The sequence below is a fragment of the Schistocerca gregaria genome, chromosome X, assembly GCF_023897955.1.
Source record: "Schistocerca gregaria isolate iqSchGreg1 chromosome X, iqSchGreg1.2, whole genome shotgun sequence".
Lineage (NCBI taxonomy): Eukaryota > Metazoa > Arthropoda > Insecta > Orthoptera > Acrididae > Schistocerca > Schistocerca gregaria.
The window spans coordinates 817514962-817542018 of record NC_064931.1 but is presented as its reverse complement, the minus strand read 5'-3'; the positions used below and the strand labels follow the sequence as shown (position 1 = coordinate 817542018).

Sequence of the window (27057 nt, the reverse complement as noted above, 5' to 3'; positions counted from 1 at the left end):
AAATACCTGAATGCCATGTCCTATGACCACTCAGAATCATGGAATCAGTGATACCAAAATCCTGGAGGGAACTTCACAAGTTATGAACCATTTGCAGTGCAAATGGCTATAGTGAGGATACCACAAAGAAATCTATGGCAACAAGGGACAAAACTGATACTAGTCAGACAGAACCAACATCTACTGTATATAAAAGGTGTTATTAATAGAGTGGCAAATTTCTACATGGGAAGGAGGATGAAGCCAATTTAATACAGCAACAACAAAACAAGAAACACTCCTGGTTCCACTAAAGACTGTAGGAAAGTTCGTATACCAGCTCAGATGTAATTGTGAACTGGTCTATATTTGGGAGATGGAGTGCCCTATCAACACTCATATTGGGGCACATGAGCGATATGCATGGTGTGGTCACCATACTAAATAGACATTGGCATAAAATGCAGACAAGTGTGGTGGATCTGTGCAATGTCTGTACATATTTCAGCCAGGTAGCCAGTTATCACTAATGGAAAAATTAGCCAGGTTGTTGAAATATCTGAGTGGCAGTGAGGAGGGCTAAAAACTATCACTGTCTTGGTTGCCATTAATTGCAGGCTGGTGGGCCAAATGTTATAGATGAGTTATCGCACCATGTGATGTAAATACTGCACTGCAGGCAACGTGAATCACTGACAGGTCACTATGTAAGCAACAGCATGTAACAAAGGCAACTTTCACTGGATTCACAGATGACACTCAATTAAAATCAACATTACCAGGAATAGTATTCGATATCCTTCCCCCATTAACCCTTCAGACACCATAAAATAGTCCTTCCCCCATTAACCCTTCAGACACCATAAAATAGTATTTCCATTACAATCAGCCATTTGCAAATAATAAATATGAAGCAGCAAGTCACAAGTAGTCAGCTTGATGAAGAGTGCCTACAATAGCAGCCGAAATGTTTGTAGTTTTATCATATATGATATGGTCACACACACCCAGAAGGATTTCACTGAAATGGGCCCACCAGCAAAAGCATCTTTTCAGTGTGTGACTCATATAGTTAATGAGTTCATGGCTTTCATACGTGCATAACTGCAGTAGTATTCCATTCTATTTGTGATGCAGTGTTAGTACAGTGTACCACATTCACAAAAACAATACATTTGGTGTGGATGCATGGGGCAACAAAGTAAATTAGGATATTGTCTCCAAAAAACCACAGGCAGTTACTGATAACTTTCTGGGTGCAGCTGGATGTGTTTCTTGAACTTTATATTTTATGGGTGTTATATATTGTCACAGATGCTATATGGTGTTGCTAGTCATATCAAAACTGCCAGTGAGTGCTCCTGGATTACAATAAAACTAATGGCGGTTCCATAATTTCTGTTACAATGTGAAGTTCATTGTCATTCCTGTGTCATCTACTACTGTGCTTAGGAGCATCTATGACACTAACACTGTGAAGATGAATGTGGTTAGTATTCATATTGTGTGTGTTTTACACGCCTTAAAAATGCAATTCACAGGAAAATTTTTGTTCCAGAGCAGTCATGATTGATCATGCAGAAATTGCTCTGCATGATGCATTTGGTGATAAAGTATACTGGGAAGTGAGGAGGAGTATGAGATTTGCATTGCCACTTGTTGAGATAGCAACAGAATTCAGGAAAGATTTTCTTGACTCTGATGATGACACTGATGGTACAGTAAGGCCAAGGGACTGGCAGATGGAAAAGGTGATATAAAAATTAATTATATATAATAGACTTCAAATGCTTTTAATTCCATAGTCTTAGCAAGAAATCTTTTTTTAACTCCATTTATTTAGTTTTTGCCAATAGTGTATTTGTAGTGGACTCATGCAATAAATTCTTTTTTGTAGCCCACAAGTGCAAAGAATAGTTGTGTGGAACGTTATATGGTCTTTCACCTTTTTAAAGACAATGCTGTGCTCACAATACTCTGATGAAGTTATTTACCAATTGTGATTGTGAATATAGTGAGCACTGCATTCCACGTGATGAAGAAACCCTTTAATGTGAATGGGCCGAAATATCATGGCAGAATGTCGACAGGATCCTGCTGCATACCCGGAAATTATTAGAAAAACCCTTTAATAATTGCTTTAAGTAGCACTGGAACAAAGCTTGAAACTCTTTAGCACAGCAGAGATATTGTCGTAGTAAATTTTTTTTTGCACTTTAGTAAAAAAAGTCTCACAGCTCATGGCCGGAAGAATATAAGGCCAAGATCAGAACATCACAGGGTCCCAGGTTCGATTCCCAGCTTGGTCAGGGGTTATCCCCACCAGGGAACTGGGTATTTGTATTGTCCTCATCATCATTCGGGAGTGGCGAGATTGGAACTGGACAGATGAGGAAATTTTACGGGTGCTGATGGCCTTGATGTTGAGCACATCATCATCAAGATTAGAACAAAGTCGCAGCTTAACATTTCTGTCTTTATCAGATTTGCAGCAGTTCTAAGCATATGAAGTAGTTTGTAAATTAAAATGTATTTCTAACGAAGAAGGTCTAAGAAGCAGCTTCAGTGCTATCTGCAATTGTCACATTAATTTATACACTATTCCCTATGTCTTTAAAAAATATTTGTAATCATCTCAGTATTATAAAACGTATAGTTGCTACTCACCATACATCGGAGATGCTGAGTCGCAGATAGGCACAACAAAAAGACTGTCAGAAAGTCATCTATCGGACAGCAAGTGTTGAAAATAGACAACATAGAAACATGCATGCGCGCGCTCGCGCGCGCGCACACGCACGCACGCACACACACACACACACACACACACAAAAATCACAAATGCAACTCACACACATATGACGACAGTCTCTGGCAGCTGAAGCCAGACTGCAACCAGCAGCGTATGATGGGAGAGGCAGACAAGTGGTAGGGGTAAGGAGGAGATTGGGGTGGGTAGGGGGATGTTAATGTGCTGCTTGTGGGAGCATACAGGGATGAGGTGAGGTGGAGAGAGGGTAGGGCAGCTAGGTGCAGTCAGGAGGTTAGACGGAGGGTGGGGGTGGGTGGGGTCAGGTAGGGGAAAAGAAGATAAGTAAAAAGACTTGAGGGTGTGTTGGTGGAATAGAGGGCTGTGTAGTGCTGGAATGGGAACAGTTAAGGGGCTAGATGGTTAAGGACAATGACTAATGAAAGTTGAGACCAGGAGGGTTATGAGAATGTCAGATATATTGCAGAGAGAGTTCCCACCTGAGCAATTGAGACAAGCTGGTGTTGGTGGGAAGGATCCAGATGGCACAGGCTGTGAAGCAGTCATTGAAATGAAGAACATCATGTTGGGCAGTGTACTCAGCAATGGAGTGGTCCAGCCATTTCTTAGCCACAGTTTGTCAGTGTCCATTCATGTGGAGAGACAGCTTGTGGATTGTCACACCCAGCACAGCAGTTGCAGCTTAGTCGATAGATCACATGACTGGTTTCACAGGTAGCCCTGGCTTTGCTGGGATGGGTGATGCTTGTGGCTGGACTGGAGCAGTTAGTGGTGGGAGGATGTACGGGATAGGTCTTGCATCTAGGTCTATTACAGGGATATGAGCCATGAGGCAAGGGGTTGGGAGCAGGGGTTGTGTAGATGGATGAGCATATTGTGTAGGTTCAGTGGGCAGCAGAATAACACTGTGGGTGGGGTGGGGAGGATAGTGGGTAGGACATGTCTCATTTCAGGGCACAATGAGAAGTAGTCAAAACCATGGTGGACAATTTAATTCAGTTCCTACAGTCCTGGGTGGTATTTAGCCGCGAGGGGAATGATCCTCTGTGGCTGGGGCAATGGGACTTAAGGAGGCAGTGGATGACTGGAAAGATAAGGCACAGGAGATTTGTTTTTGTACAATGTTGGGAGGGTAATTACGGCTTATGGAGGTCTCAGTGAGATCCTCGGTATATTTTGACATGGACTGCTCATCACTGCATATGTGACGGCCATGGCTAGCAAGGCTGTATGGAAAGGACTTCTTCGTATAGATTGGAGTAAAGTAAATGGAGGAGAAGGTGTCGAGGTTCTGGATGAATGTGGATAGGGTGTCCTGCACCTCAATCAACACCAGAAAGTTGTCATCAGCGAATCAGAACAAGCTAAGGGTTTGGAATTCCATATGTTTAGGACGGAATCCTTTAGATGGCCCATGAATAGGTTGGCATAGGATGGTGCCATGTGGGCGCCCATAGCCATACCCCAGATTTGTTTGTAGGTAATGCCTTCAAAGGGCAACAGCCTTGCTGCAGTGGATACACTAGTTCCCATCAGATCACCAAAGCTAAGTGCTGTCGGCCGTGGCCAGCCTCATGATGCCAATTGAGGAGCTACTCAACCGAATAGTAGTGGCTTCAGTCAAAGAAAACCATCATAACAACTAGGAGAGCAGTGTGCTGACCACATGCTCCTCCTATCCGTGTCCTCAGCTGAGGATGATACAGTGGTCGAATGGTTCCGATGGGCCACTTGTGGGCTGAAGACGAAGTGAAATGCCTTCAAAGGAGAAGTAATTGTGGATGTGTGACGATATAGTTGGTCATTGTGACTAGAAGGAGGTTGTTGGTCTGGAATCCGTTGACCTTGGGAAAGACAGTGTTCAATAGCAGTAAGTCCATGGACATTAGGGGTGATAGTGTTAAAGGAGGTTGCATCAGTAGTGACAAGGGTACCATGTGGTAAAGGAACAGGAACTGTGGAGAGTCGGAGGAAATGGTTGCTATGTTTTTTTATAGGAGGGTGTTGGTCTATGAGAGCAGAGATTCTCTCTGTGGGAGTGCTGTAACCTGCCACACTGGGGCATACTGGGAAGTTAAGTTGGGTTTATGGACTTTGGGAAGCATGTAGAAGATAGGAGTGTGGGGAGCAGTAGGGGTGAGGAGAGAGATGGATTCCAGGGAGAGGTTCTGGGATGGGCCTAGGGAATTGAGGAGAGGTTGAAGATCCTGCTGGATATCTGGAATGGAGTCACTGTTTGACAGTTTGTAGGTGGATGGATCTGATAGCTGGCCGAGCCCTTCTGCCAGGTAATCCTTCTGGTTCAAAATAACAGTGGTGAAGCCACTGTCAGCAGATAGGATTATAAAGTCAGGATCAGTTTTTAGGTGGTGGATTGCAGTTCTTTCTGCAGATGTAAGGTTAGTTCATATGTTGAGGAATTTGGGGACTGATGGTGTTTCAGGGTTCGGGGTTAAGAAATTTTGGAAAGTTAACATGGGGTGGTTTAGCGGCAGTGGGAGTGTATTGCGGTTGGATAAGGAGCAAACTGAGTCAGGTTCAACATCGGTCTTTGGTCGAGTATGATCAGTAGGCGTGGTGGTGAAAAAGTTTTTCCACTGTAGGGACCGGGAGAAGGAGAGGCGGTCTTGAATAAGTCCTACATGATTGAATTTTGGGGTGGGGCAAAAGGTGAGGCCTTTGAAAAGGACTGATACTTCTACAGGGCTAAGGCTTTTGCAGGAAATATTAATGAGTGAGTTTAGGGTCGGTTTATTAGTCAGATAATTGTGTGTAAAGTACATGGCAATGAGGGTGAACTAACGGACATACACCACTCTGACTCAATCGTGGGATAGCTAAAGAATATTTGTAATATAGTATATAATTACAAGAGCACCTGTAAAGAATATTATAGTTAATAATTTGCACTAAGCATTTAATATGAGGAGTGCCTTTGTAAATACTGAATGAGTAAACAAATAAATCATAACTGACTGGAAATATATTTGCTAATCCCAAAACAATTTCTGCTGTCCCTGAATTGAAAGTATTTTAAGTGAGAAGATGAAAACCAAATGATAATTTTGTGGTAGCTGAGGTCTAAACATTAGCCTGTCCCCGCACTGAATGAATATGTCATCATTTGAGAATGGAATGGAATGTACCTTTGCTATAATCTTTCTCATATCACACCCAAAAAATGCAGTTAATTGTAGAAGTGGCTTTTCATGGCACATCTAGCAATAATGAAAAATTAGCAGTTTTCTAGATTTTTTCAATGATTAAGCTTCATTTTGACTTTGTCACCATAAAACTAGAAATCAATTGAGTTAAAAAAAGTAAATAAGTTGACCAAACTGTTTAAATAATTTCTTACAGCAGTTAAGAAGTAATAAAAATTGTATTATTTCAAACAAAAAATATAACTCCAAACTAACAAATTGAGTTCCAAATGCAACATTCAGGTAGTATGAGCTTAAAGAACACTCATAAAAAAATTGCATAATTACTCTAGATTTTACATTACTTATATCAGCTTCATTTTCTGCACATGTTCGTAAGTATTTCTCTCACCAAATGCAAAATAATAGACTATCCCATTTGATGATGAACTGTAAGGGAAACAAGCAAAAATGTACAAATTATGCCCTTGCTTGACATAAGCTTTTCTAATATGGCTCTCAAAAGAACAACAAGGGCTTACAGAATGCCATCTCTTAAATCATCTTTCCTACAGAACTTGTTCAGCATGTTTGCCAAACAAGTACAATGACTTACAATATTAGTAGTTTTTTCTTTCCATTTTGTGTGTTATTTTTAGATTCTGCAGCTGTTGCCTGTCTTGTTACATATCCTGACATCTTGTGTCACTATAGATGGGATAGTTTTTCCAAATCCCACTAGAATGCATCATTGCCAGCTTTATTTTTTAAAGATATATTGTATGAAAATGAAAAGAAAATATATTTGCTTCAATATTTGTTCTTATCTGTCACTCCACATTCTTTGGCATTCTTCTGTCTACTGCAAAAAATAAGTCTGTGTGATGTATGGTTTTTTTTTTCACTTGATCAGCATTCAAATATAATCAGCTTAGAGCTACAACAAAACAAACACTCAAAATAGACAGATGTGAAAAGACCTTTACCAACCCCCAAACTGAACTGCAACATTACGTATGTTCAAGAGTTATTACATTTTCTATTCATTTATGATGTAGCTAATGATGTATTGGCTAGTGTGACTTTGAAATTTAATAAAAATTTGTGACAGTAGTCCTTGAGTTGTTAGTCTAGTGGTGTTTACTTAAGTAAAAGGTGTGCTGGTAAGACCATTTAAAAACCTAATTACAACCATTTGACAAGTGGTAGGAATAAAAATAACACAAATTAAATTACTTTGTGTCTTCTGGCCTAAAAAGTTAAATTACAAATTGTATCCTATTGTGTAAAGTTTGAAAATACTACTGTGGTGCAAGAGAGATTAACCTACTTGGAAGATACAAATTGACTACTTAGCAAGTAAACTTAACAACTTAGGATTTCCAATGTGTATTTTGTCAGGTGCCACAAACGTAGACACCAGAAAGATAGTCTATCACTACTTTGAGTCAGTTGTTCATTACGGGATAATCTGGGAAAATTCTGCAAATGTCGTGAGCTTCCTAGTATTAAAAAAGAAAATAATTGAGAACAAATGTGTTGCCAAAAATGTGTTTCATGTTGACCACTATTACAAATTTAAGAATACTATCTGTTCCCTCTCTTTAAATATATAAAGTGGTGATGTTCTTATGTAAAAATCATCATACACTTGACACTTTCCATTTTGACCACAACTATAGAATGTGCCACAGACAGAATTTTAAACTCCTGACTCACCACTTAAAACCTTATACTTTCATGCCAGAGTATATGAGGTTAAAAATTTACAGTAAAATAAAAGGCAGTAATATATTTAACATGGATATGGTTTCACTGAAATAGAGCGTACTTTACTGTGGGAAAGTGTTGTTATACTGTTCAGGAATTCATTGAGAACAGTTTCATAGTTTGAAGAAGGAACAAACACATTTTGTGTTTTGTATACTGGAAGCTATAGAATGTATTTGTGTAGCAGTATCTCAGAAATTTATATAAAACAATACTAACTTTTGTATTTCTTTTAAAAATATTTCTTACTGTAAATCATGACATGTCTCCCATATGTCAAATCAGATGATTTGAAAATGTATGTATCAAGGTGAATAAACGAAATTTCACTGCTATCTGGAAATTGCTATTGGATGAAAATATCAAAGGTTCATTCTGATTTTTGTAAGTGGTCAGTCAGCTATACTTTCCAGAGTTATTTATTTTGCCTTCAGTGTGTCATTTAGCTAGGATTTTAATAGCACATTTGAACATTGACAAAGTTGACAATTTTACATTATGCATGATTGAGTTGGTGAATGTGAGTGAAAATGGGAGAGAGTGATTGTAATTTTAAATCATTTATAATGTGTGCATTTTTAGTTTTACCTCTTTCAACCACATTCATCTCAGACTATCCTAGCAACTGTGCTAATAAACCCACTGTTGAGTATTGTAAATCAACAAACACACACTTTCACCTACATTTGTAAACTGGCATACTGAAGCTATGAGTCACAACTTGAGATTGTAACACTTAGTTCATAATATTTTGCTTATGTTAAGCAAAAGTCTGGATTTGAGTTCCCTTTCACGCAGACAGGTTTAATATATCTGAACAGTTTTGTTCTGGAGACACCAACTTGACTGTTGAAACCTATGATGACAAAGTATGAAAAAAGTTGCATAACTGTCCCAGTGTGAATAATTTTTGTCACTTTTAAGTCTATCAGGAAAGAGTTCTTTGAGTTGTTGGAAATGCAGATGATAAACGGGTATTCATTGGACAAATATATTATACTAGAACTGACATGTGATTACATTTTCATGCAACTTGGGTGCATAGATCCTGAAAAATCAGTACCCAGAACAACCACTTCTGGCCGTAATGATGGCCTTGATACACCTGGGCATTGAGTCAAACAGAGCCTGGATGGCGTGTGCAAGGTACAGCTGCCCATGCAGCTACAACACTATACAACAGTTCATCAAGATTAGTGACTGTTGAATTGTGATGAGCCAGTTGCTCGGCCACCATTGACCAGATGTTTTCAATTGGTGAGAGATCTGGAGAATGTGCTGGCCAGGGCAGCAGTCGAACATTTTCTGTATCCAGAAAGGCCCGTACAGGACCTGCAACATGCGGTCGTGCATTATCCTGCTGAAATGTAGGGTTTCGCAGGGATCGAATGAAGGATAGAGCCCGTACAGGACCTGCAACGTGCCGCCGTGCATTGTCCTGCTGAAATGTAGGGTTTCGCAGGGATCGAATGAAGGATAGAGCCACTGGTCGTAATACATCTGAAATGTAACGTCCACTGTTCAAAGTGCCGCCAATGCGAACAAGAGGTGACCGAGACCTGTAACCAATGGCAACCCATACCATCACACCGGGTGATACACCAGTATGGCGATGACGAATGCACGCTTCCAATGTGCATTCACCGCGAGTACACCATCGCAGACGCTCCTGTCTGTGATGCAGCGTCAAGGGTAACCGCAGCCTCGGTCTCCGAGCTGATAGTCCATGCTGCTGCAAACGTCGTCGAACTGTTTGTGCAGATGGTTGTTGTCTTGCAAACGTCCCCATCTGTTGACTCAGGGATCGAGACATGGCTGCATGATCCGTTACAGCCATGGGGATAAGATCCCTGTCATCTCGACTGCTAGTGATACGAGGCCGTTGGGATCCAGCAGGGCGTTCCGTATTACCCTCCTGAACCCACTGATTCCATATTCTGCTAACAGTCATTGGACTTCGACCAACACGAGCAGCAATGTCGCAATACGATAAACCGCAATCGCGATAGGCTACAATCCCACCTTTATCAAAATCAGAAACGTGATGGTACGCATTTCTTCTCCTTACACGCGGCATCACAAGAACGTTTCACCAGGCAATGCCGGTCAACTGCTGTTTGTGTATGAGAAATCGGTTGGAAACTTTCCTCATGTCAGCATGTTGGAGGTGTCACCACTGGCGCCAACCTTGTGTGAATGCTCTGAAAAGCTAATCATTTGCATATCACAACATCTTGTTCCTGTCAGTTAAATTTCGCGTCTGTAGCACATCATCTTCGTGGTGTAGCAATTTTAATGGCCAGTAGTGTATTTGAAAAACAGTGTCATGGCTTGTGATATCAAAAGAGGTACATGGGATGATGACAGTGTTTTTCACGAGTGCAGATAGTGCATAATTTCTCTGGACAACACTCTTTTTGAATAAGAAGGCAATCACAAAAGATTTTGTATTAATAAAGATTAACTGAAATACAAGAAGCAGATTTACATGTGTTACTTTGTACATACTTCACACAGGGATTTTCTGAAGCACATGGTGGACCATACCTGTGTGTACATCTGAGGAGAAAAGATTTTGTCTGGGCAAGAGCAAAAGATGTACCCAGCATCAAGGGAGCAGCCCAACAGATCTCCGAGTTGTTAAAGAATTTGGAGTTGGACACAGTATTTATCGCAACAGATGCTCCAAAAGAAGGTATGTCTGTGCAAATAGTGGAATATTTGATTCTGCAGTGTTCTACCTTTAATTGCTCTATGTCTATTACACCACGCTATGAAGACATTCTTGTATCAGGTAAACAGAGAACTAGATTAGCTTTTCCTCTTGTTGTTAATGGTTAACTTATATAAAGCACCTGTTTCATTAGTAATATGTAGAGACAGGAAAATATTCCACACAAAACAAAGGAAAAAAAAACAAAATCTGCAGTTTTTAGCAACATAATGCAAAGTCAGTGATGTTTATGAAATATCAGAAAATTTGGTATTTTTCCCTATTTCAGCGTAAAAATATAAATTTGAGGGCAATAGAAACTGATATTACTAAGTAATAGTTGCTGAATGCTGTAATTGGATTTTGAACTTTTTGCTCAGCACTGAGAATTGTTCTTATCATAAAATGACACTTGACGTCAGCTCTTAAAGAACTGTGACTCTAGATGTAACGTTAAACAAAAGTACCTCCCATCAGTTTTTTGACTGGTTTGATGTGGCCCGCCACTAATTCCTCTCCTGTGCCAACCTTACCAATTCGGAGTAGCCCAACTTATCCTGTGCAGCTCTCTCTGGCACCATGGAGCTTATTGCTTGATGCCTTAACAGATGACCTGTGATCCTGTACCTTCTTCTTGTCAGTGTTGCCTGTATACTTCTTTCCTCGCTGATTCTGCAGAGAACTCCTCATTACTTAGCTTATCAGTCTACCTAATTTTGAACATTCTTCTGTAGCACCACATCTCAATTGCTTCCCTTCTCTGCTGTTCTGATTTTCCCACAATTCACGTCTCACTGCCATACAGTGCTGTGCTCTAGACATAACATTCTCAGAAATTTCTACCTCAAGACTTCTCGTGACCAGTAATGCCCTATTTGTCAGTGCTAGTCTGCTTTTTATTTCCTCCTTGCTTTGTCTATCATGAGTTATTGTACCAAAAACAAAAAAAGACTCATTTTTGAGAGAGCTGTAATTTGGTGCAGCAATTTAACTGCATATTTTCATTTATGCAAGTATGAATCTGAATAGTGCCAAGTATGGCACTTTAGCTGTGCAAACACGTAAACCAATGTGTCATCTGAATCACGTATCAACAGAACTTTGACCCAAGTCTGCACAACAGATCACGCTGTCACCAGAGACTTCATTCACAAAACAGTAAAAGTAATATTGAATAAATATTGTATATTATCTGCACTCAAGTTTTACCACCTGATACGTGTTTGCATGACATCATGTGTCCCATGCTCTGATTGGTTGATTGAGCAGATGTCATATTGATTCATGTGTTTTTGAAGATATAGTGCCGTTTTTTATGATTTTTATATTTATAATTGGGGACTACAAAAAATACAGTTTAACTGCTGCACCACATTAAAGAACTCCACAAAACACTTTGTGTTTGGTATGATTTGTGGCACAGAAAATAGAGAAATCTTATGTTACTGGATTTAGCTGCATTCAAAGTTAAAAGTGCGTATTGCTTCATTATTGTGAAAAATTGAATTTTGATGATGAAATCAGCAAGATTTTGAAAAATATTAATGGATGAATAGTCGGACAAGGTTAAGGAAGCAATCGAACACACTGGGTTGCACTTTCAGACTAGGCTAATAAATCTTTTGACCATAGATCTGTGTAACCTGTGTTCACAGTGTTAGGATCCAATATCCTCCCACTCTGGAATATTTTTTATATTTTGTCACACTTTTTTTTTTTTTTTTTTTTTTTTTTTTGTAACTTTATTGATCTGCATTACTGCAGAGTATGTGTTATATTACAGCAGCTATCGTTGATTTGGCCGTGTCCAGCATGTTAGAGTAATCCTCACCCAGCAATAATGCTCTCTGGAAGTGTGATTGTTTTAGATGTAAATTCTAAGCAGATTATCAAGGCAGCTAAATCTGAGTACAGGAGAGTAGTCAGTCAACCAAAAATTGAGTGTTTTAGAAAACTGCTCAAAGATATGAACTGGAAAGATGTTTATAGTGCTCATGACATGAATGAAAAATATAACACATTCATGAACAATGTCAGTACCATGTTTGAAAACTGTTTTCCTCTAAAAGTTACTCAAATTAAATGGAAGTCTATAATAAAGCCATGAATTACACAAGAAATAAAGATTTCCTGTAAGACAAAAAGGAAAATGTATCTGTCAACCAAGAATAGCTCCAATGCTGATGATTTAGCTAAATACAAGGAATACTGTAAAATATCAAAAAAAGTAATTCAGACATCTAAACAAATGCACTATGAGAAGAAGATAGCAATGTCAGGGAACAAAATAAAAACAATATAGGATATAGTGAAAGAGGAGACAGGTAGAACCAGAAAGGAACAGGAGCAAATAGCACTAAGGGTAGATGACACATTAGTAACTGATGGGCATAGTGTGGCAAATCTATTTGACAAGTACTTTATATCCGTTACTGATAGCATGGGATTGTCAGGATCAGTAAATAATGCACTTGAATATCTGAAACTAGCCTTTACAAATAGCTTCAGGTACATGAATATGTCACTCACTTCACCAAAAGAAATAACTTCCATAATAAAACGTTTAAAAACAAATAATTCTAGTGGTTATGATGAAATATCAACAAAGTTAATTAAGGCATGTTCTTGTGAATTTAGTTCAATTTTAGGTTACTTGTGTAACCTGTCAGTTATAACTGGGACATTTCCTGACTGGCTAAAATATGCAGATGTTAAGCCTCTACTCAAGAAAGGGGATAAAGAGATACCATCAAACTACGGACCAATTTCGTTTTTGCTAGCATTCTTAAAAATTTTAGAGAAAGTAATGTACAGGCAGCTTCTCAACCATCTGACCACAAATAACATATTATCAAGAACACAGTTTGGATTTCTGAAGGGTTCTGATATCGAGAAGGCTATTTACACCTATAGTGAAAATGTACTTAATTCATTAAATAACAAGTTACAAGCAGCAGGTATTTTCTGTGATTTGTCAAAGGCATTCGATTGTGTGAACCACAACATCCTTTTAAATAAATTAGAATTCTATGGTGTCATGGGCAGTGCTGCAAAATGGTTCAAGTCATACCTCACTAACAGGAAACAAAGGGTGTCACTGCAAGGGACTAGTGAATTAAGTCATCAGTCATCAGTCATCATCAGAATGGGAAGAAATTACATGTGGTGTCCCACAAGGATCCATCTTAGGGCCATTGCTTTTTCTTGTGTACATTAATGATCTCTCATCAGTTACACTGCCAGAAGCTGAGTTCGTTTTGTTTGTAGATCACACGAGTATTGCAGTAAATAGTATGTCGAGTGTAGTTCTAGAAAGATCTGCTAATGATATTTTCATGGATATTAATAAATGGTTTAAAGCCAACTCACTGACATTAAACTTCGAAAAGACTCACTATATGCAATTCAGAACCTGTAAGTGGTTTCTACCCAGCATATGCATAAAGTATGAAGAAGAGCAGATGGAAGAGGTTGACAGTCTTAAATTCCTGGGATTACAACTTGATAATAAATTCAGTTAGGAGGAACACACCACAGAACTGCAGAAACGCCTTAACAAATCTGTATTTGCAATTCGAATGTTAGCAGACGTAGGTGACATAAGAATGAATGCCTACTTTCATTCCATAATGCCATATGGTATAATATTTTGGGGTAACTCTTCCAAGTCAAACAAAAGTTTTCTGAGTCCAAAAGTGTGTAATACATATTATTTGTGGAGTAAATTCACAGACGTCCTGTAGAAACCTCTTCAAAGAACTGGGAATACTAACTACTGCCTCTCAATATATTTACTCCTTAATGATATTTGTCCTTAATAATATATCTCTTTTTCCAACAAACAGCTTAGTTCATACATACAATACCAGGAACAAAAATGATCTGTACAAGGACATAAAAGCACTTATTTTAGTTCAAAAATGGGTCCACTACTCAGGAACACTCATCTTCAATAATTTGCCAGCAAACCCAAAAAATTTAGTTACAAATAAAGATCAGTTTAAAAGGAGCCTGAAAGATTTACTAGTGGCCAACTCCTTCTATTCCATTAACGAATTTTTTAATAGAAACAAATGATGTATTGTATATATTCATACTATTAGTATTTTTATTTCAGCTTTTTTAAAAAGAAAAAAAATTGACATCTTCCACATCCACGAGGATCTCCTCAGCACGGATCTATGGAACGAAAAATAATCTTATCTAATCTCTGTGGCGTGCGCTAGGTGTAGCACTGCAGTAGCATGTGGACAGTTGGAGGAGGCATTGGTTGGCCGCCTTCAGTAAATGTGCTCAATTAAGTGGTGTGGCTAATTATTTGTGCTGTGTTCTCACATTATTAAGCATGACAGTGGTGAGTGAGCAGTTGCAGTATCCAGTCAACACATGCTCGCTATTGCTTTCAGACTGGTTATGCAAACTGCATTCTTTTTGTCTTAAAGTTTCAATTAGAAGTTATTAACAGTGTATTGTGGCATATGGGACATTGCTAAAACTGAGTGAAGTTAAGCAGGTTTTAAATGAATGATAACTTGAGTAATAAATCATACAGTCAGTGATATGCTAATAAATGTTATCAACTCAACCCTCTATTGCAAATAGTTTTTTACTTTCCTTACTATATTTGAACCTTCCATTGTCTGCTTCCTAAAAATAAGAAATTATATAATTAGATCTTTGGAGTAATAAGGAGGGAAGCAGCATCAATCATGGAGCACCAACTGGGCATGTTATAACCAGCCTATGTTCTTGTTTCAACCATGGAATGATAGAGAACACTATTAATGCTGACATGGAAAAGAGTTTGTTATATGTACCTAGAACTGCTAGTGTAAGCTGCCTAAGATATTCTCTTCATAATTTAGTGGAAAAGCAACTTTCCCTGCCAGAAGCATATGTGGATATTGCCAAATTTTGGGTGTTGTGCTAAAGCGTGTTTGTCTTTCTTATTCAAATTTAGACTTTAGGTGCCTGAGAAGTGTTGACGGATCAGCAGCATAATGTCTCAGGAGAGTACTCAGAAGAAATGACAACGCTTTTTATGAAAAACTTTTAACAGTGCATGGTTGCGAAGTTATTTTTCCTTTAATGGAATAGGTGTAATATGTTGGACATGTATGATTTCTGTTTTCAATAATGTTAACATATGTGGTCTGTGATGTCAATAAGTTTATTGTAATTAATTGACATATCATCATTTTTATCATAACTCTGAAGAAACAATGAAATAAGACAAAAATAAGGAACTTATGGTACTTTAAAAATAAGCTCTCAGTAACTAATAGCAAAATTAGCAAACAATAAGGTCAAAATTGGCAGAAAATGTCAAAATTTGCAGAAAGTAACATCAAAATTGGTAGAAAATAACACCCAAATTAGCAAATGATAACCCGGAAATTGTAAAACAAAGACACAAAATTTTGTCATGAATTAAAACTATCATTTCCTGTTCTTAGAAATATACAAGATGCATCTTAAAAGTTTGGTGAATGGTCTCAAAAAATAAAGGCCCTCAAAGCAATCACAATTAGTTCAACATCTTCCGCATTTCCCTCGGATGGAAATTCATGAAGGATCAAACCGTTACTGTTGAAAAAGAAGATCAACATCATTTTAATGTTTCATTTTGTCAGCCAGCTTTTTTTGGGAGGCAGGGAAAATGAAGAAAATCATTCCATTGTCTGTCGCTTGTTCTCTGGATTCGTTTTGGTAGCACCATGTCTCATCTCCTGTAATGGTGTGGATACCCAACAACATGACCAAGGTACTTGGAACAATTCCACAAAAAGTGTTTGCTGACAGTTTCCAACAGCTTTACAACTGGTGTGAGATGTGTGATGTAGCTACTGGTGAGTACTTTGAATGACAGTAAAGGTATTTTGTTTGTAACTCTTGTTTCCTTTCTTTTCTGAGACTAAACTCAGATGCACGTTGTATATCATGTAGTCAGATTAGGTGGCTGAAGAAGTCACACAGTTCTTAAGTAGTATTTCATTGTGAACAATGCTAGCAGTGAGACATGTGATGTATATTAGACAGAGCCACAATTTTTTAATGTGTGCAATAGGATCGAAAACATGGTAATACTCTTCATTACCCCTCTGAAATTTCTTGACTCGTGCACCCTCCTTAAAGGCCCCAGACACATGGTTGTCACTTGATACTGCCTCAAGTGAATATGTAGAATATGATACGTATAAGTAGGATCCCTAATTTTTATGTCAACAGTTGCTGTGAGTGGCTGTGTTATCACACTACAACAGTACACTATTCATTATTAAACAATTATTTTTGATATGAAAGCAGGCTTCAAATGTTTCTCAGATGTATTACTAATTTTTTTCTGCATTTCCACTGCAGATGCATGTGCTGTTAATGCCCTATATTTTATTTGTTGTGGCATAGTGTACATAATAATGCATTTCAACACATCCAGTTTAATATTGTACATCATTTTGCAACAAATGATTAAAAGCATCAATAAAAATACAAATAACAGTATTAAACTTAATAAATCATTTTGAATTTAACATAGGTTACTCAATTGAGAAAACCAATTCATGATCAGTTACAATTATTTACGAAGATAATGTCTGTACAACTTGCATTGTTCTGTTTATTCAAAACCACAACTGCTCTTGACCTGTTGTGGTGTTAAATAGACAGAAAAGTGTAAATGGTGTGGACATTTTCTTCAAAACCATTACCACAGTTCCTGAATCATTTAATCACAAAGTAACACTACTTGGGTTTTTGTTCAAAGCATTTGAGTGTAAATTCAGATATTTTGCTTTAGAAACTGAAGTTAAGAATGTAACAGTGGCTGGTTTAAATCATATTTAATACTTTGAGTCCTGAGCTACTTTATGCGAATCTGTATAGAGAAAGTTGATAGCTTTTCCATATTTGAAGCAGTTGTTACTGTTAGAAAATTTTTAGTGTAGTAGTAACCATGACATTAATGAAAAATATAGATTTTGTAATATAAATTAGTTGTATTAGATTGATCTTGAATTGACATATGACTTCACAGGGTGACTCTTTTTATATCACCATTTTTAAAAACTGAAAAAAATTGGTCAAGGGTACATGAAAATAATTTTTCAGAAACCAGTATAATTATATTATTCAAAAATATTTAATATAATGAATTACATATTATCAACTGATGGTGCAACTTATTGTAAGAAGATGAAATAACATAACCATAAGTACTGTTATCATATTTGGTGATATCTTATGATACAATTTTCAGCTCTGTATTATATATTTTGAAGCATAGTAATGTGCACAGACTCATTACACTGTAACTTTGCATCTTTGTTCTACACTTTTTCAGTGAGCTTCCCGTGTCTCTTAGAGCACTCTGTTCATCATTTTTTCCCCCTACTTCAGTCTCAGTTATTACAAGGAAATGATTTCAAGTCAACATTCTACAAGAGTTTGACTGATGAAGATAAGACAAAAATAATATCTCATGATTTTGAGGATTTTCTCTTTGATTTCTTGGAACATGATTGTCTCTCAAATACTGCAATGTTTGGCACACAGTCCGTGGTTGTCCAGTTTTCTCACAGACAAAATGCCACGAAATTCTTGCTCTTCTGTTGAAGCCATCCATGTTCTTCATGCACGATATCTAGGGGAATAATGCCATTGCTTGTACCTAAATGGGTTTGATGACAGCTCTCTTCTTATTATGTGACACAGAAAGTCGCATATGAAAATAAAACTACTAATTTTGTACTGAAAGCACTTTCAATGAAAATATGAAAAAAAAGTACTGAGAATTTCATTATAAACATTCTTTTCTGTGATGTCAGAAATTTCTTCTTAAACATAATCCATATTTTGTATGCAACATGATCTTCCGAAATTCAGTCTATCTATCTTCAAAATCAGGAAGTGACTTGTGAGCTGTTTCATCATCAGTAAAATAGTCTGACCATGTTGACGCAACGAAGTGCGTAAGGACTGAAACATGCCATGGTGAAGACCCACAAAAAAAGAAGTACTTTCCCAGCATGTCCACACCATCTAGCAACCAATCCTGTAACTAGAGTCGCTACTGAGAACCCAATTATGTGGGAAGCATTAAAAAAAATTCACAGCACTGCAGGGAAATGTTAAGGAAGCACACATTCAGGCAAGCCAATTGCACCTGTATTTTTACTGGGGGCTGGCCTTAAAATGTTATCCAAAATGCTACAGAAATTTCTGGCACAATTCCAATAATGCAGACAAGAGAATGAGTTTGTTTACCATGGTTTCATGTCTGTTCCTTGTGAAAGACCTTTCATCAAACGTAAAAGTCAGGCAAGTCATGTTTGCGAATGGCAGTATTATAGTCAGTCCCAATTGATGTATACATATAGCAACAGCATGGATGATAAAATATTTTTATGATAATTGTAGTTCATCCCTTAATCTTTAAAGAATGTATGTATGCACAATAAAGGGGTAAACCAGTTATTAATGTAATATGTGAACAGACATTAAAACTTTTGGATTTTCATAAATATAGGAATTTTATTTTGAAGGTAGAAAAAGCTTATTCTGGAGTTCTTAACTTGCTAGCATCAGCACTTTTTGTTACCTTATTCTTAGCAAAGAACTCTTGAAAAGAATGAAAACGTTCTTTTTGAAAGTATACTATTCTGTATTGGTGTATAATCATACTATAAATACTTTGTATTGATTTTCAAGAGAAACAAGCAGGCTCAGAAATATTTCTCCTTTACAACTCCTGTGCCATAGATAATTTTGTTTAGCTACTTGGTTCTATTTGAGACTAACATACTGTCATTATTAAGTAAAAATTATTTTCACTATTTATATTCTTGCTTTTAAATGGGAACCATACACCCTACTATGTTATAAAGATGAAGAGTGTTAAATAGGTTGTAAACACATCAGAACAAAATCTGGTACCTTTGAGGGTTTATTAAATGCTCTTTGCAATTTTCTGTTGCAGTTACAATGTTAGTTTTATTGCATTTTACACAAATCTTTTAGTATTCAAATGTTTTCTTTCTTTTGCAGAGTTTAAAGAACTGAAATCATTTCTGAGGGGATACAATGTGTTAAGATACAAAGCCCCAGCTAAAGTGAAAGAGAAGTACAAAGATGGAGGTGTTGCAATTATAGAGCAAATAATTTGCTCACATGCAAGGTAGTATCGAATTACAACTGTAGTTTCCTTGCACATAATTTATATTCCCTTTTGAGCACATATGCTGCAAAACAAAACAAATCATTTTTGGTGGCAGCATATGAGAGGCAGGCATCTTTCAGCATAGTTTTATGTAATCATTTATGTATTTGCTACTGCTATATTTGTTTGCCTTTGTCTGTTAAGTGTGTGAGAAAAAGAAACAATGTCCTCACTGTAAATATTTCTGTTCTTGTAACAAATGTCAGGTAAATCATGCAGAATGTTTGAGACTGTTTCAAATATCTGTCTGCTTTTTCTGATTTTTTCTTCAATTTTCTTACATAACTCCAACTGATAGTGAGTTCATAATGCAGACTGGTGGCTCCATAAGTAAGAGTTATACTAAAAATGCCTGACATTTGAGACCCAGTTGACTCAAAGATTTTTTCCTGGGAGTCAAATCTGACAGTGTTTTGTTTTGGTGAAACAAAACTAGCTATGTAAGTCATCTCCAAGTTCAGAGAAAGCAAGGACATGCCAACACCATTAGGACCAATCTACAAATTACTTTGATGTTCAAACCAGCTTTATTTTGAGGACAAGCATACTTTTGAATCCAGAGAGGAGCTACTCTGAACAAAGTAAAGTATTTAGTTTTACAGTTTCTGCAATGAACACATCCAGTCATTCAGTATAAAATGTTTACTGCTCCAACTCAAAAAGTGACTGGCAAAATAGTGTCATTACCACTTTTAACAGATGTAAATTTGCTTACAAAGAGAGAAAATTTATGTAAAAATGTTTCATTTTCTTTGAAGCTGCAAATAATCACAAGCTAAGAATAACAAATTCTTTACAATCAACCACAGAAATACAGTAGTTCACTGTTCAGAAAGAAGTGACAGCATTCAGGCTTTTCCGTAGACATTTTGTCACATGGAAAACTAGTCAAAATTTGAATCCAGACTGAGGTAATCATATACTGTCTAGTGTATGGTGAGCAATTTGAAATAGTACTCAAAATTTTCTGTCATGAATGAAAGTATCAAAATCAGTGTGAAAGTCAGTTATCATGATTGATTGTGTAATGACAGTATACATAAACACTCTGTGGGAAATTAGCTGGAAAGCTAGGGCCAGGAAACTTCAGATACCAGTAGCACTGGAAGTTACAGGACCAAGAAGGTGCTGCATACTTCAGATACGTGGAGATAGATTTGAGGGAAGCAGAAGAACAGAAGAGCAACTTTATTCACTGACTTCATTATACATACTCTCAAACTTTACAACATATGTTTTGATCTATTCTTACAGCCGGTTTCATTGTAAAGAATATCTTCTGAATTTGCTGAACATTATTTGTGTTTCTTGGTTCTACTCAGCTACTGAACTATTTTGTGAGGTGAGGCTACCCAACCCATGCTTCATGTCTTTTCAGCACTGCAAAGTTACCTCAGTAAAATATGATGCTTGGATGTTTCATTTGTACAACAATGAGAGTGCTAAGAGTTTTGCTAAATAGTATGCCCTCCAGTGATCTTCTCATGCCCCATGTATTGGCTTACAGGAACAGATGACATGTGATATCCTCTTTTTAAAATTACAGCATATGGCTACAAACACCATATGGCTACAAACACAGTAATTTGCAGTTGAATTGGAAGAAAGGGAGGGAGGATGTGGGGAGGGGTGTATATATATATATATATATATATATATCAAGTGTACAATGAGAAATATCAGCACATTTGTGCAGGACCACACTTTTAGACGTATTACTGATGTGAAGACACTGGCTTTTCACATGCCACCATGTCAGGGTGTACTGTAAGTACTTTGATTTGGGCAAAATCTTCAGCAGTTGTCCAGTAGCTAACTGCTGAGAGAAGAGTCATAACATGCAGGAACACCACCTTGCTATGGATTGCAGAAGCAATCCCCCCACCAGTGTTCACCACATGTTAAGACACAGAGATAAATATTGTCAAAAGAAAACTGCTGTTGAAGGCTTGAGGTATATTAAAAAGGTCACCTGGACTGATAAGCTGCCGAATACATTGGTATATGTGAGTGGCAGGGTATAAGAACATCAGAAAACAAATGAAGTATAACACCTACTTGCCAGTACAGCATTGTTTAACTAGGTGGTGGAAGGTATTCTTGTGTGGTAGGTGTTAACATGAGATAAAATTGGACACTTGGTATATGCCACCCATTCTTCTTAACCAGCAAAAAATACTGGAACTTGTAGGCCTGTCATCTGAATGCAGTGTTCATTTGGAGCTCCCTGCAAATAATCAATATCATGAGGACTCCTGATGTACTGTTTACCATTGAGCAAGATGAGCACCTTAGGACAATTCTGAACAATGATAGTGAGTTTTAGATGGTGTTTAAACTGTCGTGGATCCTCAACATTACTAGCTAGTTGATTCATTGGTACTTCACTCTGTTTATATTTTGTTGCTTCTATACTGTTTTCTTCCATGCTAGTCACTTCTGTATAAAATCTGCCATTTTTCCTTATTGCTAGTATGTGTAATTACTCTAGTTCTTTAGCATTCATTGTTGCTTTTCACTTAAGTTCAATTTTTTCCAACTCACTGTAAATTGTTATCTTTCCTTTAATACCTTGAAGACTGGGCAAAGGATTCAGTTCAACTGGCTGATAATGTGTGTTTTCACATTTTTTCTGAACTTTATGTGCTACATTCTATTGCACCTACCATTTGAAAGAGAGGTCTTTTTCTATGGAATACTACAAAGAAACATAGACTTACAACATTGATCATTTTTTTCTGTATTGGATCAAAATTTGTTTTCACAGCAACATTTTTTTTTGTTTCATTTCCTAAATAGGCTGTATGTTGATACTAAAAATAAAACTGTTTGAAAAGGTAGTTCTTTCTATTGATAATTACTTAGTTGCAAATGCCTTAGTCTGAAAATTTTTGAAGGTTTTCGGGAAAACAAAATTCCTGTTTCACATTCTTCACAATAATACCCATATCTTTTCTTGCCACTTTCCCAGAGCTTACCTTGGTTCGTTCTGCACAAATTTTGCCTCTCCTGACCTTCCTGTAGTCAGAATAAATTTAAGAAAATGTCTACCACCGAGTCTGTTTACAGGTGAACTGTCTTGAATGGAAGTTGATGTAACAATGCCTCCTTCATGTATAAGAGCCACTGCCAATTCAGTAACATGCTTGATAGTGGGCCTCGACTTTTTACATAAAACATACAAATTTTATCTTGAAACTGAGAAAAAAAACTTTCTTCTGCCACTTTACTTGCTTCCTCCCAAAATGGTGGTAGCTCATTAGCTAGTTGTAATCCACACCAGTGTTGTTTGCATTATAATCCAAAATACATGCAAGTTTCATTCCCAAGTTTCTAACATCGACGTTGGATGCAGTCGTTTTGTGTTTTGTTATCAAAAGAAGTACATTCCAAGTTAATTTCCATTTTGCAAATAGCAAATTGTACTGTCTGTGAAATGAAAGTTATATTTAAAAAAAAAATATCAGAGTACTTTATACAGACAAAGCTGAGAAACAGCCGACATAGGTCTTACGTTGCTTGTCTCGTGTCTCCAAAATGTTAAAATTATTATGGTTACTGTGTATCAAAAATAAATGTAAAATATATATATATATATATATATATATATATATATATATATATATATTAAAAACAAAGATTCCAAGACTTACCAAGCGGGAAAGCGCCGGCAGACAGGCACATGAACAAAACACACACACACACACACACACACACACAGAATTACGAGCTTTCGCAACTGGCAGTTGCTTCGTCAGGAAAGAGGGAAGGAGAGGGAAAAATGAAAGGATGTGGGTTTTAAGGGAGAGGGTAAGGAGTCATTCCAATCCCGGGAGCGGAAAGACTTCCCTTAGGGGAAAAAAGGACAGGTGTACACTCGCACACACATATCCATCCGCACATACACAGACACAAGCAGACATAGTTTAAATATGTCTGCGTGTGTGTGTGTGTGTGTGTGTGTGTGTGTGTGTGTGTGTGTGTGTGTGTGTGTGTGTGTGTGTGTGTGCGCGCGCGAGTGTACACCTGTCCTTTTTTTCCCCTAAGGGAAGTCTTTCCGCTCCCGGGATTGGAATGACTCCTTACCCTCTCCCTTAAAACCCACATCCTTTCATTTTTCCCTCTTTCCTGACGAAGCAACTGCCAGTTGCGAAAGCTCGTAATTCTGTGTGTGTGTTTGTGTGTTTTGTTCATGTGCCTGTCTGCCGGCGCTTTCCCGCTTGGTAAGTCTTGGAATCTTTGTTTTTAATATATTTTTCCCATGTGGAAGTTTCTTTCTATTTTATATATATATATATATATATATATATATATATATATATATATATATATATATATATATGCAAGGAAGCAAAATAAAGTAAAATACCTTTCTCTGTAATTGCAGGTACTTTATTGGATCATATGAGTCAACATTTTCATTTCGTATCCAGGAAGAGCGTGAAATAATGGGGTTTCCCACTGAAGCAACTTACAATAGATTGTGTGGAGATGGAGTGAGGAACTGCTCAAAGCCTGCTCAGTGGAGAGTGGTATTTTAATAAATAAACATGCTGTTCTTATTTCAGTTTGTACAAAACAATCCTGGTTGAGGTAAATGACCAGTGATAAGTTTCTTCTGTGGAATGTAAGATGACCAATAATTTACTACATTTCAAATAGTTGTACATGATGCTGTTAATCTGTTTCTGCAGTAAATTTCCACATTACATTGTACAGAGTTTGTTTTTTTGTATGTATGTGAAGCCAACCAAACATTGCAGTTTTTTTACTGAAGATACTGGTTTTCATCCCTGTTTGCCTTTCAGCTTTTTAAATTTGTGTAACTGGAATGTCTGTCATGATGCTGATATGTAAAAGTATGTTGTGTTCTACATCTACATACAAGCCACCAGCCCTACAGCACTTGTTCCACATGTGTATGGACTACTTGGCTACCCCCGCCAGTATGCATTCAGCAACTGCAGTATGATCACATACACTATGGCCTGGATGCAAGACTGTATAGCAGCTGGTTGCTCACTTCTGCTGCCAGTGTTCATGGTGGATGGCACCTTATTACCATTCCTAGTCATTCCCTTTCCTATTCTACACACAGATCGAGTTAGGGAAAGGCAACACTGTATATGCCTTCATAGGAGCTCTAATTTCTCTTACGTCTTTGCCAGATGTAAGCTTGTGGCACTTCCTCGCAATTGCTGGTTCCTCAATAGTGTTTTGTGAAAAGAATGTCACCTTACCTCAAGGGATGCCCATTAGAGTTCATGGAGCATTTTTGTAATACTTGTTTGCTGATTAAACCAACTGGTAACAAACCTAGCAACATATCTCTGAAGTACTTCAATGCATTCCTCTAAACCAACCTGGTGGGGATACTGAACACTCGAACAGTACTAAATTACTGTTCACGTAAGTGTTCTATACATTCTCTCTCTCCCTCCCTCCCTCTCGTTTTTTAAGTGAGCAACATCTTCTGAGAATTCTCCTAATAAACTGAAGTTACCAATTCGTCCCTACAAATACTCTACTTGAATATTACAGAATTGTTTTTCCAAGTCGCCTGAATTAGTGTACATTTTTCTAAATTTAGAGCAAGCTGCCATTACTCACACCAAATAAAAATTCATATTGTAGCCTCCCACAGTCACTCAACAGCAACACTTTCCCATACACCACAGCATCATCAGCAAACAGTTGTGGATTGCTGCTTACCCTATTCATCAGATCAGTTATGCATATAGGGAACAAGCGGTCCTATTACATTTACCTGGGCATTTGTTAGGATAGCCATGCCTCCGATGAACAGTTGCCATCCAGGACACTGTACTAGGTTCTTTAACGTCTTCAAACCCCTCACATACTTCAGAACCTATTCTGTGTGCTTGGACCTTAGTTAACAGTCTGCGGTGGAGCACTGTATGAAACGTTTTTCTGGAAAGGAAGAAATATGGAATCTGCTTGTTGAACCTCCTCAGTGATTCACAGGATATCGTGCAAGAAAAGGGCAGGCTGAGTTCCACACAAGCAATGCTTTCTGTGTCCATTCTGATTTGTGGATAGTTCTGCCCTGGGCAAATCCATTATATCAGAACTTAGAATAGTCTCAAGAATTGTGCAGCAGACAGACAGACAGAATATTGGTCTGTAATTCTGCAGGTCCATTCTTTTACACTTCTTATATATGAGAGGCACCTGTGCATTTTTCTGGGACTTGGCGCAGCCAGTGATTGGTGATGAATGCAACCTAAGTAAGGGGCCAATGCTGAAGTGTATTCTCTGCAAAACTGAATTGGGATTCAGTCTGTATCTGGCAACTTATTTGCTTTCAACTCTTTCAGTTGCCTTCAGTGTCAGGGATGCCTATTTTTATGTATGTCATACAGGAGTCTCTGCAACAGACAAACAATAATATGTCTTTACGATTCTCCTGTGTGAATATTTTTTAAAAGATAAATTTAAAACTTCAGCTCTCCTTTCGCTGTCTTCTGTTGCAAGATCAAACTGGTTGATGAGTGACTGAATAGAAGTATTTGATCACTTTCATGAAACAATACAGTCTCCTGCTCAGTTTCATGAAACAATACAGTCTCCTGAAACTTTCAACACTGAAGCACACAGTTACACAGAATGCCTCTCATTCAGCATCTACCACTAGAGTTGCTTAGCATCTATGTGATGCTTGGTATGTGCATCTAGACCAAAATGCGCTATTGTTCTTTGTATCTTCTCTATTTCGCTACCAATCCTACTGGGTACAAATCCCAGGCCTATCAACAGTATTCGAGTAATGGCCAGACATCGTAAACTACTTCCTTTGTGGATGGACTACACTACCTGATGATTCTTCCAATGAATCTGTGAGGCCTCTGCCTTTTGTGCTATTAGTTTTATATGGTCGTCCAATTTAAATCGCTCCCTATACATACTTCTAGATATTTTATAGATGCGACTACTTCTAGTGATTGTTCTGCAATCGTGCTGCCATAGTTGAGATGCGATTCAGGCAATAAGAATATCTCCTGTAGTTTGGAAATGTGCTTGAATTCACTGACTATTCAAAAAAGTAACAAAATAACAACTATTGAATGTTCCTCCTGCAAGTTACGTACAAAATCCTGTCAGCATGCTCCAAAGAGTTTCGGGGCATTTAGATAACAAAATTGGCAAATATCCATCTGGCTTACACACTGGTACCTATAGACCAAACATTTGAATTAAAATACGAAGTGCTCAGGAACAGCTTGATCTGACAGTCCTTGGTGGATTTCAAGAGGGTGTATGATTCAGTCAATCGGCATTCACTTTTGTTATCCTCGAAGAACAAGGCCTCAACTTGAAAACACTAAATATCGTCAAACAATAGGAAGTAAGGGTTGGAATAACAACAATATTATGAAAAGGATAGGTTCCTACTCACCATAAAGATGACACAACGAAAAGACTTTCATATTAGTGAGCTTGTGGCCCA

The 27057-nt window shown here is 37.6% G+C and overlaps 1 protein-coding gene across 1 annotated transcript in view; it reads left to right on the top strand.

Moving 5' to 3' along the window:
• LOC126297887 (GDP-fucose protein O-fucosyltransferase 2) overlaps positions 1-24305 on the top strand; it is a 79714-nt gene extending 55409 nt beyond the window's left edge. Inside the window, exons 6-9 of the mRNA XM_049989186.1 lie at positions 1538-1730; positions 10180-10357; positions 19418-19547; positions 23977-24305. Of these exons, the coding sequence (XP_049845143.1) occupies positions 1538-1730; positions 10180-10357; positions 19418-19547; positions 23977-24130 (655 nt within the window). The 3' untranslated portion in view covers positions 24131-24305. The remainder of the gene's footprint in view (positions 1-1537; positions 1731-10179; positions 10358-19417; positions 19548-23976) is intronic.
• The last annotated feature ends 2752 nt before the right edge of the window (positions 24306-27057 follow it).